The following is a 17721-nucleotide window of genomic DNA, read 5'->3' on the forward strand; positions in this document are numbered from 1 at the left end:
AAACAGAGATGGCAACAGCAATCACAATTGAGCTGAGTGGACAGCTGAACAGATGTTTAAATAACAATGACAGTTAAGATCTGTGGTTCCAACAGCTGAACAGAGATGATAGTTCAGTAGATAGTAAAACAGCCTTGTTTTTGATGTGATGTCGACCCTCAGCGCTATTGTGATGTTTTCCATCAACAATCAGAAATATCCAATTCTTTATATTTGTGAGAATAAGGAAAAGTGGGAGCTTAGGCAAAGAGCTGAACTAATGTGCAGTTAACTCTAACATAACATAACATAACATGATTACTGTATTGATAGTATAATCCTTTGAACATGTAGGGCTTGATGCAGAGTTGAATTCACTAAATTGTGCAAATTCACATTGCACATGCCCACAAAGAGAACAGACAAATATGCACCAATGCAGACTTGCTCGCTGACACTTGTGCATGCCACAAAGAGAACAAACACATGTGCGCCTCCTCAGGACTGGAGAACTATAACCAGGGAGAAAAGGGACATGCAAACTCAGGCTGAGAACAGTAAAGAGGTTGGTTACACAATTACAGCTCATGCAGACCTGCAGAAACACACATATGAGCCAATTAGGAGTAGCACAATAAACTAGGCGATTATGCTGTTGATGAAGAGCCAGACACCTCTCGAGACGTGTATGACTCTTCATATGGGGGGGATATATGCTATTTTTGCATATGCTATTTTTATGAGTAATATGCAGCAAACTGCATCAGCTCCACAGTATCAGGTCAACATATTTTTTTCATCTCTCCATATTGAAGCTTAAGATGATCGAAGTGTCATGGCTGGCAGCCGTAACAGGATAGTAATTATCTTCCAGGGTATTATCTATGCTTGCCACTACACTTAATGACATTACTGTCACATTGAGATGTCTAACAGTTAAGACCTAGGTTTGCCTAGACCTTTGCATTAGGTTACAATGATTATAATTGCCAACATTTTAAAATAACTCTGAGGGACACTTTGCTTCTAGGCATGTGTCCTAAGAGGAATTGTCTAGGTGGATCTTGGTGCACAATAATCCCAGTCATGACATGTTTATGACAGTTGGTTTTAACCAATTAATGAGCGTAGGTGTTGTATAATGTAATGAGATATGGGTGTCAGGACCTTGAAAATAGGGGCTTAACTTGCTGAACATCCCTTCTTGTCCAAACTGTGTTTAATATTGCTTGAATTGTAGTGTGTTTACCATGTATCTATATATTTTATATTTATTGTATAGTCTTAAAGATTACCATGCGGGTTTGCCCACACTGCTGCTATTGTGCAAACATGGCTTTTGCTTCTGTACACAGGCAGAAGACATCCCAAGTGAGCTGATGACTGTTGAAGGTGCACAGCAGTCCCTGGTAACGGAGAGCGTAAGGTGGGGGTTAAAGATACAGGGCAGAGGCGGTATCTCTTCTGGACAGTGCTGACTAGTGTCACTGACAATCCACTCTGGTACCAACTATTCTATTCTACTCGTCTGCAAAGCTGACACTCTACTCAAGTACCTGCTACTCGTCTGCAAAGCTGACACTCCACTCAGGTACCGACTATTCTATTCTACTCGTCTGCAAAGCTGACACTCTACTCAAGTACCTGCTACTCGTCTGCAAGGCTGACACTCCTATCAAGTTCCTTCCACTCTCCTGCCTTTCCAAGAGGGTCTCGCTCAGTACTAACTGAGGCCAGGGGCCGTAACCTGCGAGCAGACGCAGCTATGACCATACTGCTTTGCGGCAGTTCCTGGTGAACACCATCTGCTCGTTAGACTCCGCGCCCTGTTGGTGTAGTGCTAAACTGTGCAGATCCTAGGAATCGCATCGTAAAGCCTCGTGATCATAGTGGACCGTGACAACTAGGAGTCACTACTGCTGTCAGACTGGTCCAAGATCATGTCTGTGTGAACCTCAAAGCCTCCATCCACTGTGCTTTCTTTGTGGACCCGCAAAAAGTAGAAGGACAATCAGCTCAGTCCCTACCACATATCAACAGTCACACAGCAGGGACATTTTATTAAGCTTATTGCTATGTGACTGCTGACACCACAAGGTATTTCACCCCCCAGAATGAGGTGCATGCGAGTTGGCATTCTAGGGCTCCAAAATTCTGCTTAGGGAAGGTGGGGACTTTGATTTTTCCCTTTATCTCTGAGCAGGAAGTGCAGAGCAGCGTGCAACGAAACAGCTGTCAGCAAGACAAGGCTGGTGGCTGGGTCAGTAAAGTAAGTGAGATGGTGTCTTTCCCTAGAAACATTATGCAGAGAAAAATGAATGACTCGCTGCCTCCAGACCCTGTTCTTCCAGACAAGTACATCCTACATAGCATAATATAGCAAGTGTGCTATGTTGTTTCTCAAGTCAACTTCCTCCATATTATACAATGTAATAGTGTAATGAAGTGTCATATGCACAAGACATATTATTAACTTAAGCTATTAATAAATGCGAAAGTTGCATTTTCAATATAAAATTTGAATTAAATATAACACAAATACAAATTAAATTCCATCTGTTATTTTCCTCTTCAAATGAGAATTTTTTTTCCTGCAGTAGTCCAAACCGAAATATCAATTAAGTAATGCAAATAGATGGCTGCTACTTAATTACATTGTATGGTATGACTTTCATGGGCTGAGCAAACTTCAAGTCACATAAGTCTCCCAGTTTACCTAAAGAAGTAAAATGTTTGCTATTGGAAAATGTTCTACTTGCTAGTGTTTATTTTCCTAATATTAAGATCAAGAAAGCATTCGTATTGACAGGATAAATGTAATAAGTTCCAATAATGAACATACTTTCTTTGGTACATACAATGTAGCCTGGAATGGTTTTTATGGTACAGGCAAACATCAGGTCATGGATATCCAAACATTTTATATCAAAATTACAAAGTTCTAATTATATAAAGAAAGGCAAACAAAAATGATTAAAGCTTGGACTTATATTTATATAACCCTTTGTGTGGCAGTATAAACTAATGAGAGAGAGTAGCATCTGACCATTAATATGGTAGAGCATATTCAATTGCGTTGTGACAGGATATATTTTCTTCTATGTTTCTTCACTATAATTATTGATATTACTGTGATGTCTATCAGTTTAAACCTAGGTTTGCCTAGACTCTTGCATCAGGTTACAATGATCATAGTTGCCAACATTTTAAAATAACTTCCAGGGACACTTTGCTTCTAGGCATGTGTCATAAGAGGAATTGTTTAGATGGATCTTGGTGCACAATAATCCCAATCATGACATGTTTATGACAGTTGGTTTTAAACCATTAATGAGTGGAGGTGTTTCATGCTGTGACGAGATAGGGGTGTCAGGAACTGGAAAATAAGGGTTTAGCTAGCTGGACACCCCTTCTTGTCCAAACTGTGTTTAATATCGCTTGTAGGGTGCTGTTTGTTAAATATATATATATAAATATATATATATATATATATATATATATATATATATAAATATATATATATATATATATATAAATATATATATATATATATAAATATATATATAAATATATATATATATATATATATATTACTTTTATGTCTATTTTATATTCTCAAATGTTACCATGTGGGACTGCCTATACTGCTGATATTGTGCAAACGTGCCTTTCCGAGTGTTGCATCTATACACAAGCACAAGGTGTACCATGTGAGCTGAGGACCGGGGGAATGAGGAAGGTCCACAGCTCTTAGTAAGTGAGAACGTGAGGGGGGTTTAAAAAGACACAGACACAGAGAAGAGCGGGTCTCTCTTCAGGACAGTGCTGACTAGGAGTCTCTACTTCTGTCAGACTGGTCCAGGATTGTGCCTGTGTGAAAAAACAAAGCGTCCGTGCACTGTGCTTTCTATGTGCACCCACAAAAAGCAGCAGGACATTGAGCTCAGTCCCTACCATCAATCAACAGTCACACAGCAGAGAGCTCATTAAGCTCAGTGCTACGTGACTGCTGACACCACAAGACATTTCATGCCCCCAGAATGAGGTGCATGAGAGTCAGCACTCTAGAACTCCAAAATTCTGCTCAGAAAAGATGGGAACTTTGATTTTCCCTTTCTTTCTGAGCAAGAAGTGCAGAACAGCGTGCAACAAAACAGCAGACACCAGGATGAGGTTGGTGGCTGGGTCAGGTAAGTGAGAGAAATGTTAGTCACCCCCACATTTCTAATTATGCACTTTTTCTAGGTATAAACTCAGATTCTAAGCTTTATTTCAGCCAGCAAAATGTACTTAAACAATTGATTGCATTGGTAAAGACTACTCACTATACAACAAATAGCATTTAAATAATTAGGTACTTTTTATATAAATGTACATTAATCAGCACATACTTAATAGAAAAAAAGAAATATAAGAGGAAACTTGTTAAGCTGTAATTATAATAAGGAGGTAGGTGGAAAGATAAATGGAAATTGCTAAAGAAGATTGGTAGGACCTTGCTGATTCAAATTCTATTCAGTAGAATTTAAAAAGTCCATGGGGACTTAAAATCGTATTTGAATTTCAGCAGTAAACTCCAAATTTCATATAACTTGCATAACTAAGACCAGCCTCTGGAAAATGTATTACTGGACCAAAAGTTTAGAAATCACCAACTTTTAGTAGACTGTGTATATTATACTAGAATACTAAAAACACTTCTGGAAGGTAAACAAACTATAAAATAAAGTCTTTGGTGACTAACAATGTGCTGTTGTGTTTTCCAGTTAATGTGTCCCCATAGTATAATTTGTTTATACAAATGCATCTGTCCTGTTAATCTGAGATTTCAAGAGCATAAAGCTAATTAAAAGAAATGAGGACAAATTCAAGAGGCATTCTTCATGGAAAGCCAATGGTATGAAATATGTTGCAACATACATTGTAGAAGGAAAAGATTCAAGATACATATCCACATGTCCAGAATTCTGAATGATGAAATATTGCAAATAATGGAAACATTGCTATATGTAATTCATGATTGGACAGTTTATATAAAAGGGTATAGCATAGTAATTTATTATATTGTATTGTAATTTGTGTATTATTACCCTTAATTTATAAAGCAGCTAACATATTATACAGTGCTGTACTTTCAGGGGTACAAATACAGATACAAATAAGTAACAAACAATGACATTAAATAGAAGATAAAAATGACCCAGATACTTCCCAGCTTGGAGAGGTCCTGTATTTTCTCTGTCATTATGCTCCCTTCTGCAAACAACTGTCATCAAGGAGGACACCAAATGAGAAACAGAGATGGCAACAGCAATGACCGTTGAACTCTCTGGGTACAGCGAGTGGAATGAGACGGTATTCCAGTAGATCATCAGTACAACCCTGTCCTTAATGTGATTACACTTCTTGCCACCCCCTTGTAATTTCTATATTATAGAATACATTTATGTGTGAGGTAGGGCACAGAGCTGATCTAAAGTGCAGCCATCTTTAACTACTGTCTACATGCTTAGCTTAATTTTATTAAATTGATATAATCCATTCATCTGCATACATCTAGAAACTAAGTCCAAACACAAAGTTTTTACCTGCTGTTTGCTTGCCTGAACATTTAATAGGGACCAGAGTTTTTTGACATCAGAGCATTTCCTAAAAGAAAATTAAAAACAAACTTAAAACACAAGAACACTATACTAGATTTATATGCTCTTTGAAACACATTTTTACTGTTTAGCTCTCCAGTACTACTCAAAGAGATACGCCTGGCACTTTGGGCTTTTTAGATCAAAAATAATGTCCACTACAGAAAATTGCAGAGTGCAATGTGGCCCTTTCAACTAGCCATGTCCTGTCCCACAATGTGATACATATTTTTGAACCATGTCACACAACCAACCAGTGAGAATAACTCATCGTAATATACTTATAAGCTAAACAACTAGGGCTGTATTATATGTTGGACTGTTGGGAATTTTTTGACATACTGTCTGCTGTCATATGCATGGCACAGCAATTTGCTTATCCTTTCCTTCTTTTCCTTAGATCATACTGTGAATTTGTTATACTGATGTAGATGGTTTCAGCGGCGCACGGACCCAAAAAAAACAAAAAAACAAAAAAAAACCCAGAGAGAGCTGCTGCGCATGCGCAGCAGCTCCGTTTCGCCAGCGCTGTCCTATACAGCAGCCGCGGCGCTGTCTAAGAGGCATCTGCGGCGGTGCTGTATACAATATACAGCACCACCGCGGACGCTTCTTTGACAGCGCCGCGGCTGCTGTATAGAACAGTGGCCACTTCGTTAGCGCAGGGGGGGGTTTCTAGAGACTCAGAAACCCCCCCTGCGTGCGCCACTGGGTTTCAGATAACATGCATGTCAAAAACCACTTCACAAGTTAAACAAGAGCATCATAGTTGACTTTTTGTTTATTTGCCCACTGAAGATTTCATAACTTTTTCAGAAAGTGCCCATATATTTTGCATTAGATAAATAAAGCAATAGAGACTTTGTATTTCTTTATCTATGTAAAAGAGATTCATTTCCAGTGGAGTAACATAAATATATAATATAATATATTCAGCATTGTCTATGTATTTTAATGTGCATTTGTAGTGGATGATATTAAATGGGTTTTTTTCTTAGATGAGGAAATAAATCTACTACAAAAACCCCTGACTAAAATGCAACTGTTTAAATTCATAGTAATCAATATGCAAGTATCATTTATTTATCTAGTCTGTCTAGTTGGACAATGAAAGCAAATGCCTGATTGACTGCTACAGTCTACTGCTCATTTGATTTTTTTTTTTAACAACTAGCCACCATAGAGTCCAAATGAATATCATTATATTTTACAGCAGGCCTTCTATGTAAAGTTCTGCAAGAAAGTGAACATTGGTGGAAGAAAGATAATCACTACAGGGGTGGTTAAATTAAAAAATTTAAATGTTTGGTTTGCAGATCTTTAAACTGTAGTATGTATTGTAACTTAAATCCAAAATGTCCAACTTTCAATTTCAGTTCCATTTTACAATTTTGTGGTGCATTTTCCTAAAATACTAGTGTTTACTACATTTGGACATAAGTGGCCTGATTCTTTAAGGAACGTAAATGCCGATATGTGCCGTATCTTGTGCAAAATCGCTCTGCGCATGCCCGGAACAATCCATACGCCAGAGAATGGAGCAAAGTGTAATTCATGTTCCAGCATGCATGCAGTAGTCAATGTACAGTAAGGGCGTACCTCGCCCGATTTACACAATTCGTTCATTTTGCGTGTCTTAATGAATCAGGCCCAAAATGTACATGAACATTTAGATGATCAAAAAAGCACTTACCAACCATTGTGGACCGAAATCTTTCATTTAATCTCTCAGGTCTCTAAAAATAATATCTCTCCTTCCCCAGATATGGCATTACTTCATCTGTATCCTAAACATCTCCAGCCAAACAATCATTATGTCACTGGACATATTCTCATTGCAGCAAGAGCTGCAATAGCCAAAAACTGGAAATCACCTCTAATTCCAGCACTCCCTAATATTATTATTAAGATCCAACATAGCTACAAAATGGAAACCATAGGTTTTAATCTGTCTACAGGGGCTTCCTCCCCGCTTGTTAAGTGGTTTATATGATATGAGTACTTTACGAATCACAGCTCAATCTTTGATCCGTGAGTACTGTGGAATGGATTTGAGTTAAGTTGGGTACTTGGGCTAGACCCACTGGTACACTTTCTATAACCGGATAGTCTCTTGTCTTGTCTTGTCCCTCCCTCCCCCCCTTTATCTATCTGTTTTTCTTGTTTGTTCTCTTTGCCGTCTTCGGCTTATGTATACCGGGTCATAAGATGTGTTGTTGTCTGTACCAATGTTTTTTCTTATTTTTATTTACTTGTTTGATTGTAACTAAGCAGTGTGGATTGTTTAATATAACTGATCTGCTGTATGTACTCTGCAACCACTGCTATGTTTGTAATATGCTTTTCTAAAAAATTCAATAAAAACCTTTTGAGTTAAAAAAAAAAAAAAAGCACTTACCTCCACTATTGTTTAACTATGATTAAACAACTTAAACTTATAGAAAGTTAACAAACCTTGCAGATGTTACTTGTTTTTTCTTATCAGATGTCTTTTCTGTCTTTTTCCCCTTTTCATCCTGATCCGGCATTATACAAAACTCAGGTCATAGAAATTAATTTTATATTCCTATAACAAACACACACATTTTAATGTTAAGATTGGACAGTATAATTTATAAAGTATATAAAGTAGTTTCATTCACTGACATGAATATATACAAGATATAATAGAAACATCCCCATTCTAACAAATCCTCAAAAATCTAACATTGTTTAATACACAGTTTTCATATCCAGTTTCAAAAGAAAAAATAGATTTTATCTTAAACCCCTCCACTTTATCATCATAAGCAGCCTCCATTTTATCATCTGGGCAGCACGGTGGCTTAGTGGTTAGCACTTCTACCTTACAGCACTGGGGTCATGAGTCCGAATCCTGACCATGCCCTTGTGTGGAGTTTGTATGTTCTCCCCGTGTTTGCATGGGTTTCCTCTGGGTGCTCCGGTTTCCTCCCACACTCCAAAAAACATACTAATAGGCTAATTGGCTGCTATTAAATTGACTTTAGTTTCTCTCTGTCTGTGTGTGTGGATGTTGGGAATTTTGACTATAAGCTCCAATGGGGCAGGGACTGATGCGAGTGAGTGTGTACAGCGCTGCGGAATTAGTGGCGCTATATAAATAAATGGTGATGATGATGATCTTACCCATAACTTCACTACTAAATGTAGATACAAGGCTCAGATGAGTAATATACCCTCCCTGCTAGTCTCTTGACCATGTATGAGCCAGTGTCAGCAGTGTCACAGTGGTCATCAGTGTTATACAGATAGTACAGTTGTATTGGACATTCCCATCTATAAAAGCATTTTTTGTGTATTGAACTTTGGAGAAAACTTATTACACTATAATTCTGCAATAAATGTGTAAGTTCCATTTCTTATTTGCAGAGGCTTTACAGGGAGCCACTAATGAGATCTCTGCCCTGGGATCAATAGTGTATTTAAACAGCCATGAGAGATTGGAAAGAGGAATTCAATTTTAATGGAGGTAGTTCTCATGTTGGGAGATGGACCTTACTGTTAAGGATCACTTGCTACAGTTAGATAAACATGCACAGGCCAAATGGAAATGATACTCTGAAGCCACAAGGATCTGACACTGGAAAGGCATAAAAGACTAAAGTGAACACACTTAGAAGCACATAAAAAGCACATATGTGATCACCATGCTGAGCAAATCCCCATGTCTCATTCTAGTACAGAAACACAATACAAAAGTCTTGCCACTTCTTAATATCTAATTAAGGTTTTTAGTACACTATAATTATTTACAGTGGAACGCTGCACTGACAGACAAACTTTAAGGAGCATGTACCTTGGTAAAAAGTGAACAAACGGTATACAAAACATTCCTTTACAAAAAAACACTGTGTGGCCAAATTGACATTGGTTGTTGTGTCAAACAAATCAAGAATACTGTGTGTTGGAAGCTTTTGATCTAATTTAATCTGGATCTGAAAATGGGCAAAAATAGTTTGGAAATATATACTTCATTACTACTACATAACTTGATCAATTCCAGAGACATAGCCCAAAATATATGCAGCTACTTCAAGTGATACTAGTTATATGTATACATTTACTTGAGGTCTTACTCAGTTATATGGACCAAGAGCATAGGTATAGATTTATGATGATATGTTGCAAATACACAGAGGTGAAACCGTATTTTAGAAAAAAAAATACATAATAAAAGAAAATAAAGTGGCAAAGGGGTCATTTTCTTTGGGCCCACTAGGGGCTTATCATTAGATTCCCAGAAGTAGAAGCCTGGTTACCAGAAAAAAAAATAGCATAATACTTCCCTAAAGCTTGAACACTAAATCTAACATTAGCACCAGGCATGGCCATGCCCCCAGAGCGCTGTCCAGCGCTGAAAAGTGGTAGGCTGACCATTTGAAATCTCCCTTCCCCTCCAAACACTGGTGTGCGGTGCGCCGTTCACTGCTGCTCTGCTATGCAGAGTGGGTGTGAATGAAACATACTTCCCAACATTTCCACCCACGGTACAGACATGTTCCTGGGCAGGATAGCGGAACACAGCTCTAAAATCGGGACTGTCCCACAGAAATCGGGACAGTTAGGAGGTATGTACTTGTCAAGATCTAAACTAACTCGAAGACTAGAATGTTACTCTAAGAGGCACTCCAGTCCATTCATTTTACAATTTAATACATTTATTCTTTATTAAGTCTCATTGAAATAATTTATTTTACATTTTTGAACATACTAGATTAACCTGGTTAATGAGAAAAGAGTGCACCCTGTCTAATGAGATACAATCAGATAGATTACTGTTTATTGTAAAGATAGAGGAATGCTCCATATCTGGTGCGGAATATATATATTCTTATATTCTGTCTGGACTCAAACCCAGTATATCTGTATTCCATTGCTGGCTCCTTAGCCTCTAGGCTATCTGTGAAGACCCTGTCCTCTGGTTCTTTTTTATTTCCCTATTGTGTGTTGTAGTGAAAGGGGAGGAATTACAGTTATAAGGATTAACCCATAACATAACTGTGGTGAATAAATCATAATAATAAGGGACTGCATTTTAAATACAATATAGCAAATGAATCCATGTATAATTTGTGTTGTGTAAACTAGTGTAATTCAGATGACTTCACAGAAAAGCCATGTGAGATGGGTTAATGACCTAACTCAATGTGTAAAATGTGAGGCCAGAAATACTGGCCACTGTTTATTCTGTGGACCTGCAGACCCAAGAACTACAAGATAACATGATAACATAGATGTCACCTTTAGGGGAAACTGAGCAGATTCAAAGACTTCATGGAGTGAGCTATGTCCTGGCACTGGGGTGGTTTTTGGCATCTAAAGAAACATCAGGGAACTGTCCTAGCAGGGGAGTCTGACACAAAGAGACATGGGTTATGTGACTAAATGATGGCTTGCTATATTTTATTTAGCCAATTAAAATTCCATTTCCAAAATACCACTTGCAATCAATATAATTATTGATCAACTACATATTCATAAAAAGGATGATGAAGGGCAACCCAAACGTCGAAAAAAGCTGTCTGTCAAACAGGAAATGAGAGGAAATGGGTATCAGCTCAAGTAACCCACTTGAAGTATCTCTACTTGGTATCTGTAGACTATGTTACATTTTAGGATTGGAGATTAAATAGGGAATATGTAAATTGTACAAGATATTGTCAGAATTTTGGGAAATCATTTAACATTTCCCTTGGTGCAGATTATACAACTTGTATGTATGTTTCTTCTTATAACTTTCTTATTTTTATTTTATAAGTTTTGCTGCATGTTATGTTATATTTAATTAATTATTTTCTATTTTTATAATCTGGAAGAATGGTACTTTTTTTCGTATATATTAAATCTAAATTTTAATAAGTGTTGTCCTTCTTGCTCTAAACTAATTCACTGCCTGTTTAGAAAACTTTGATTGCTTTACTGTATTACCCATTTAAATACCATTGTCTGAAGTGTTAACTATTTTAGCTATCAGAGTGCAGAGTGTGTGCAATTGGGTAATTAAGTCATAGGCTTTCTATGGGTCTTATACGTAGTTGGTGGCAGTTAAGAGGTGTGGAAGTCCTTGCCTGTGTTGGGGAAGAGACAAGTTAGATCTGTAACCTGTGTGTCCCCTTACATAAACTTCCAAGTCACGAGTACACAGTGTGGTATGTGACTGGTAAAGGTAGTCATGAGCAGCTACATGACAAAATAGAGGTGATATATTGTTTGACTATTTGATAAGTTATCAGATCAGGGAGCTGGCAGAGTATGGTGTCCCTGATGTATTATCTATACTTCTTTTCTATCTGTTTCCTTGCCTCCTAACAAACTCAGGTATAGATGATCGGCAGCAGTCTTCAGGACTATAGAAGGCCCATTGAAATACTGGAGGATTACATTGCATTTTGTGGTCCTAAAGCATGACTAACCAGCCCTAGACTGTTCAGCGCTGGGCTGGATTCCCTAGGGAGTGGGGTCCGCTGAAAAAAACGAGCGGGCCCCCCCTTCCCCTAGAAAGAACCAGCCCAGTGCTGATAGCACTAGGGCTCTTCCTACTACCTCTAGGCTGTGGGTAGTAGGGTAATACGGCGGTAAATAGTAGAAAAAAACAAACTGACACCAATTTTGTTTGTGGAACTACAAGTCCCAGTCAGCCAGGTTGCCAAAAACAGTGTGGCCATGCTGGTGCTTGTATAACTACAAGCACCAGCATACCCACGGCAGCCAGGGCATGTTGGCACTTGGAGAACCACAAGTGCCAACATGCCCTGACATCCCTGGCTTGCTAGGCCCTGTAGTTCCACAAAGAAAAAAGTTTACAAAGCCACAACACCCTCTTATAAACCACATACATTTATTAAAAATAAAAACCCCACAATAAAGACACTAGCCACCCTCTTGTTAACCACCACTATTTATTAAAAAAAAAAAAAAAAAATACTTCCCAATGATGTCTTCTTTCTTGATGGCTTGGTCCTGTCCTTAAGTATTTGTAAATCCATCTTGCCGGCTTGCCCCAGTACCACCCATTTATACCTCCATAAGGGAATCTTTCCCAACAGGAACTCTTCACCCAGAAGGGGCACATATTTGTAACATCCCGACTCTTTAGGCTTGATTGAAGGTCCCAAAAAAAAAAAACTTGAGGCGCCGCAAACACCTCCTACCTAGTAGGAGGTCCTAGCCGCAATGCTCTTACGCCGTTTGCGTAAGAGCTAACTACTGTATTATGGTATTTTCCCACGCTAGTGGGGAAATCACATATTACAGTATCTAGCGCTTACGCAATTAACGTAGCGCATTGCGCATGCGCTACGCTACTTGCGTAACCTGAATTTACTGTATTACACATACACATGATTTACCCGCGATTTGCCGCGATTTAAACACGCTGGCAAACTCGCACTTTGATACATTTACCCCCTGGTATGGTATTTTCCTGGCAAGGAAAGGCCATATGAGTCAGCGTTCAGCACAGGGAATTATAGAGACTCAGTCAACTACATCTGTCCAATTCTCTTATCCTGCCTTCTCAAAAACCGACATAGTAAATTGGAGACCAATTTTGTTGTTGCTGAACCTGAATGCCCCACAAATCTGCGAAAAAATGCACTGTAAGTGCACAGCTTCAAAACCCACATCATAGGGGCCTCCATAATAACAGGCTGTGCCAAGAGGCAGTGTGTCTACATACCACTCATACCCAGTGGCTACACCTTTGCAGTTCCCCTCCAGCAGTGTTTTGCCAACACCATCAATAAACCTCAGGTAATAAACCTCAGGTACAGTCCTTCCAAATGGCCAGGATCAACTTCAGGAATCCGTGGTTCTTACACAGATAGTTATTATATGTCCCCTGCTCAAGAACCAGAAACAGGAGAATACAGAGAGGAGGTCCAAGGGACAAGTCTGAGAAGCGTGGCAACACATTTGGTCATTACGTCTTGCCGGTTCACACATGTACACTAGAACAGGAAGACCGGACTTTCAGTTTCAGATTTCTAAAAATGAAAAATATAACTATAATAACATTAATAATAAGGGCCTGACTCATTAAGGGTCTTAACTTGAGAAACGTCTTATTTCAGTCTCCTGGACAAAACCATGTTACAATGCAAGGGGTGCACACAAATATCAACTTTAAATTTCAGTGTACAAATAAGCTATCGGGTATTTGTGTGCTACATGAAAAAACAGTCAGTATTTAACTTATGAGCAAAATCGAATACTAATTTCCACCCCTTGCATTGTAACATGGTTTTGTCCAGGAGACTGAAATAAGAAGTTTCTCAAGTTAAGACCCTTAATGAATCAGGCCCAATGTTACAATTTTTTTGGTAAAACAGAAGATAAATGTTTGTTATTTTTTTTTAAAAAAAAGGGAAAAATGCTTTATTTGACAAATTAAGCATTTTTTTTACTTTTGCTAAAATGGCTATAGTGATAAGAGTACAGCGGCAGTACTTGTACCACCTCTGTTCTTGTTAAATGTGATCCTCCTTGCTTTGCATGGGCAAGCTCTGCAGAAGAACAAATAGAAAAATAGTTTTTAATTGGTTAAAGTTGAACAAAATTACAGCCCCATTATGGTGTGCAAGGGAATTGAGAAACTTTTCTCTTTTTTTACATGTTAATGTACGCCATCTGAAGCTGGCGCCATCTGAAGCTGGCGTACATTAACATATCTGAAAACTTTCGCGCTGTCCAGCTCTGCTCTGAAGAGCAGAGCTGGACAGCGCATGTGTGGAGGGATCATGTGATCCCTACCTGTCAATCATACTGCAGTTTGCCGGCCAGGATGTTACTGCGCATGCACCAACTATTCGGTCGGTTGCATGCACACTAACAAAAAAAGAAAAAAAAAGAGAATATCACCGCAGCCTTGAAAAATGAGAAAAGACTGCGATGATCAGGTGAGTCACTTCTCAGGGACAGCAGGTTATCGGCACTGCTGTCCCTGAGAAGTTTTTTTAATACATAGCCGTTACTTTTCAATCCTTATCAAGGAGATAAGGATTGAAAAGTATCAAGTCAAAAAAACGAAGGGTCATAAATAGACCCCTAAAGGTGTAACAATGTCTGACATTATTATTTTTATGTCAGGCTTTACATCACAAAACACATGAAATTTCAATAAAGGTGTGTAGACTTTTTATATCCACCGTATATACAATGGGTCAATCCAGCTTCCCAACCATTTCCTAGACTTTGCAAGGATTCATGTTTATTTTACCTGAAGAGAACAACATGTCTGCATGGCCTCCAGACACATCTTAGTATTAGTTACTAGAGATGTTCACTGACCCCCGTGTTTTGGTTTTGGCAAAGCCGCCCTTGCATGTTTTGGTTTTGGTTCCCTATTTTTTCTAAAATCTCTATTTTTTTTTGCTAAAATCACATAATTTTGCTCTTTTTTTCCCTACATTATTATTATTAACCTCAATAACACTAATTTCAAGTCATTTTCAATTTTGACCATCTCAAGGGTCACAGTATTATTTTCATACACTTTCAAACAAAGACTGCAGCGACCTGGCTGGATGCTAAGCGACAGAGCAATGACTCAAACATACGGCACTTCAGAGCACATCTAGGAAACATTGCCAACAGCAGTGGCAGAAAAGAAAAGTGGTGCAAGATGGAATTGTCCTTGGGCCCTCCCAAACACCATTATGTGAGATATTGAAAAGAACATGTACAGTTTAACAAATCAAGCACTAAAGCAACAAGCAGTGCCACTTTTGTGGCTGAAGTGCTTGGTTTATTTGGGCCCCCACAAAACAAGCTAACAATAGCTTAGCTGCCTTAAGCCTAACAGTGCTGTCAATGATCTCTATATTATTAAATCATGTCTGATCGTGCTGCATCTTTAATCTCCTTCTCCTCTGTGGATACCTCCCTGTCATTCCTGAAGAACTGCCAAATTTATGTAGACACAGGATTGAATATTACAACTGAAGTGGCAATAGATCTGCTTCAGACAGACTGTGACACGGAACATGTGGGCAGCATGTCATGTTGGATTACGCTGCATTGAACAGAGATTTAAACCAATATATAGACACAGTTGAGGAGGACGTACTTAAGTTAAAAAGTCACCCACCGGATGAAATCCCGGATTTAAGAGAGCCTGTACACAAGTGATACACTGCGCTTCAGAAGAATAATAAAGAGGAGGCCCCGAGGCAGGACGATACATTTTAAAGTTTAAAGAACAGCTAAGAGACCTGAGAAAATAAATGGATATGTCACTGGCCCCTGCAGACTAAGCTTTGGAAGATGATGACGAGGAGATCGCTGTCACCCTGAGCACATGGCCGTTACAGTGAAACCGAGATTGAATCATGAAATCAGTTATGGTTCATTTGATCTCTCCACCCGTTCTTTGGATAACTGTGGTAATTCTACAGCTAATACATGGACAGAGTGAAGCAGGCTGTCATGTACAAGGAGCCCCTCAAAGGTGGGAAAGGGATCACGGATATCCCCACCATGCTGCGAGCATTCTTTTTCTGCAACTGCATCCGCAGAAATATTAATGAAACAAACATTTGCTCTGCTGGGAAGTCCATGTCTCGCTTTTTCCTCCTGCCTCTTTGGAGGACCCTTGTTTGGGACAAATGGGACAGCTACTTCCCTTACAACCGGACTACACCTTGGTTTTACCTAGATGTTGGACAATCTGTGATGGAGCACCATCTGGAGGGACTTAAACCAGACTTGTGAAAGCCAAAAACTGTCCACAAGCTCATCAGAGCTAAAGACATTATGGAATCTGTTTCAGGGCTCCCTACTACAACCACAAAACACATGTGGGAGAATGTGGCCTCTAAGAGGCTGACTAATAGACACAAAGACATTGCATGGATGGCTATCCAGGGGGGTCTGCCTCTCAGGACATTCATGCACTCCCGGAACCTGTGCCGATATGTCCACTGCCCCTTCTGCATCACCAGAAGGGAAACAGCACAGCGAATTTGTTTGGACTGTCCCACTGCACAGGCACTTTTGGATGCCTTGGAACATGAACTTAAGGACAGTGTGCCCAGAACTTGCCTTTCATACCATTTGGTATTTTATGGGTTATTTCCTGGGACCCACACCATTGGGGCAATCCAGGAGGCCTGGCGCCTTATGAACTGTTTTAAGGACACTATTAGGCTTACCAGGAATCGCCTCATCTTGAAAAGAGAGAAGATGACCATCCAGGACTGTCTCAGGCTGATCCTCAGCCTGCTAAGTGACTATAACACCATTGACAGTCCTGACGAAGAGGAAGATGATTAATTTTCTGTCTCCCTCTTCTCCTTCTCCCCCTATGTGTCTGTTTATTCAATAAAACCTTGGACTTGTGTCTCCCCTTCCTTACCCCCTCCAACCCATTCCCCATCACTGGTCGAAGTTTTGTTGAATGTCTTGCCTTAATTTATGCACTCTTTCACATATTTGTGTCTGTCTCAATAAAGCTTCAGTCTTCTGTGTACTGCTTTGAATCCATTTTGATATCACAGTACAATGTGACTGCAGATTTAGAAGACCAAGACTGCCAGCCCTATTATTTCTATGTCAGCAATGACAATTAGCAAAGGAGCTCTTTTCTTTGTGTGTTACCTATATAACACAGTACAATGTGACTGTAGATTTAGTAGACTAAGCCTGCCAGCCCTATTATTTCTATTTCAGCAATGACAATGATGGACCAATACATATAAAAGGCTTGTACAGAGCAGTCATTATGAAAGTCGGAACAGATGCCAAAAATCAGAAGTACACTCGGATAGAGGGGTCACCATTCAGATCTTTTATGATAATGAGAGATAAGTGTGTACCAGTGGTTTCTGGGTACTATTTTATCACCAATGCCCATTGTGAATCAGATCGACAAATAGTTATGTCTGATGAGAACCCATGGAGGTGGGATATATGTAACGGTATACACACCTTGGTAACTGACTTATGGATGGATGGCATCCCTATGTCTGAAGAGTAGCAGAATAGGTATATGTCATTTGATTGGAAAGATCCTAATGGCAGAGATGTCATCTTTGATATCAACCTAGATGGACCTTTAAAATGGCTGTTCTATGAAGCAGTA

The 17721-nt window shown here is 39.1% G+C and overlaps 1 protein-coding gene across 1 annotated transcript in view; it reads right to left on the bottom strand.

Moving 5' to 3' along the window:
• Positions 1-17721, bottom strand: part of NEK10 (NIMA related kinase 10) — a 241337-nt gene that overhangs the window by 217919 nt on the left and 5697 nt on the right. The window contains exons 2-3 of the mRNA XM_075211267.1: positions 8076-8187; positions 5568-5628 (exon numbers count right to left, since the gene is read on the bottom strand). Coding sequence (XP_075067368.1) covers positions 5568-5628; positions 8076-8149 — 135 coding nt within the window. The 5' untranslated portion in view covers positions 8150-8187. The remainder of the gene's footprint in view (positions 1-5567; positions 5629-8075; positions 8188-17721) is intronic.

This window comes from Mixophyes fleayi, chromosome 5 (genome assembly GCF_038048845.1).
Source record: "Mixophyes fleayi isolate aMixFle1 chromosome 5, aMixFle1.hap1, whole genome shotgun sequence".
NCBI lineage: Eukaryota > Metazoa > Chordata > Amphibia > Anura > Limnodynastidae > Mixophyes > Mixophyes fleayi.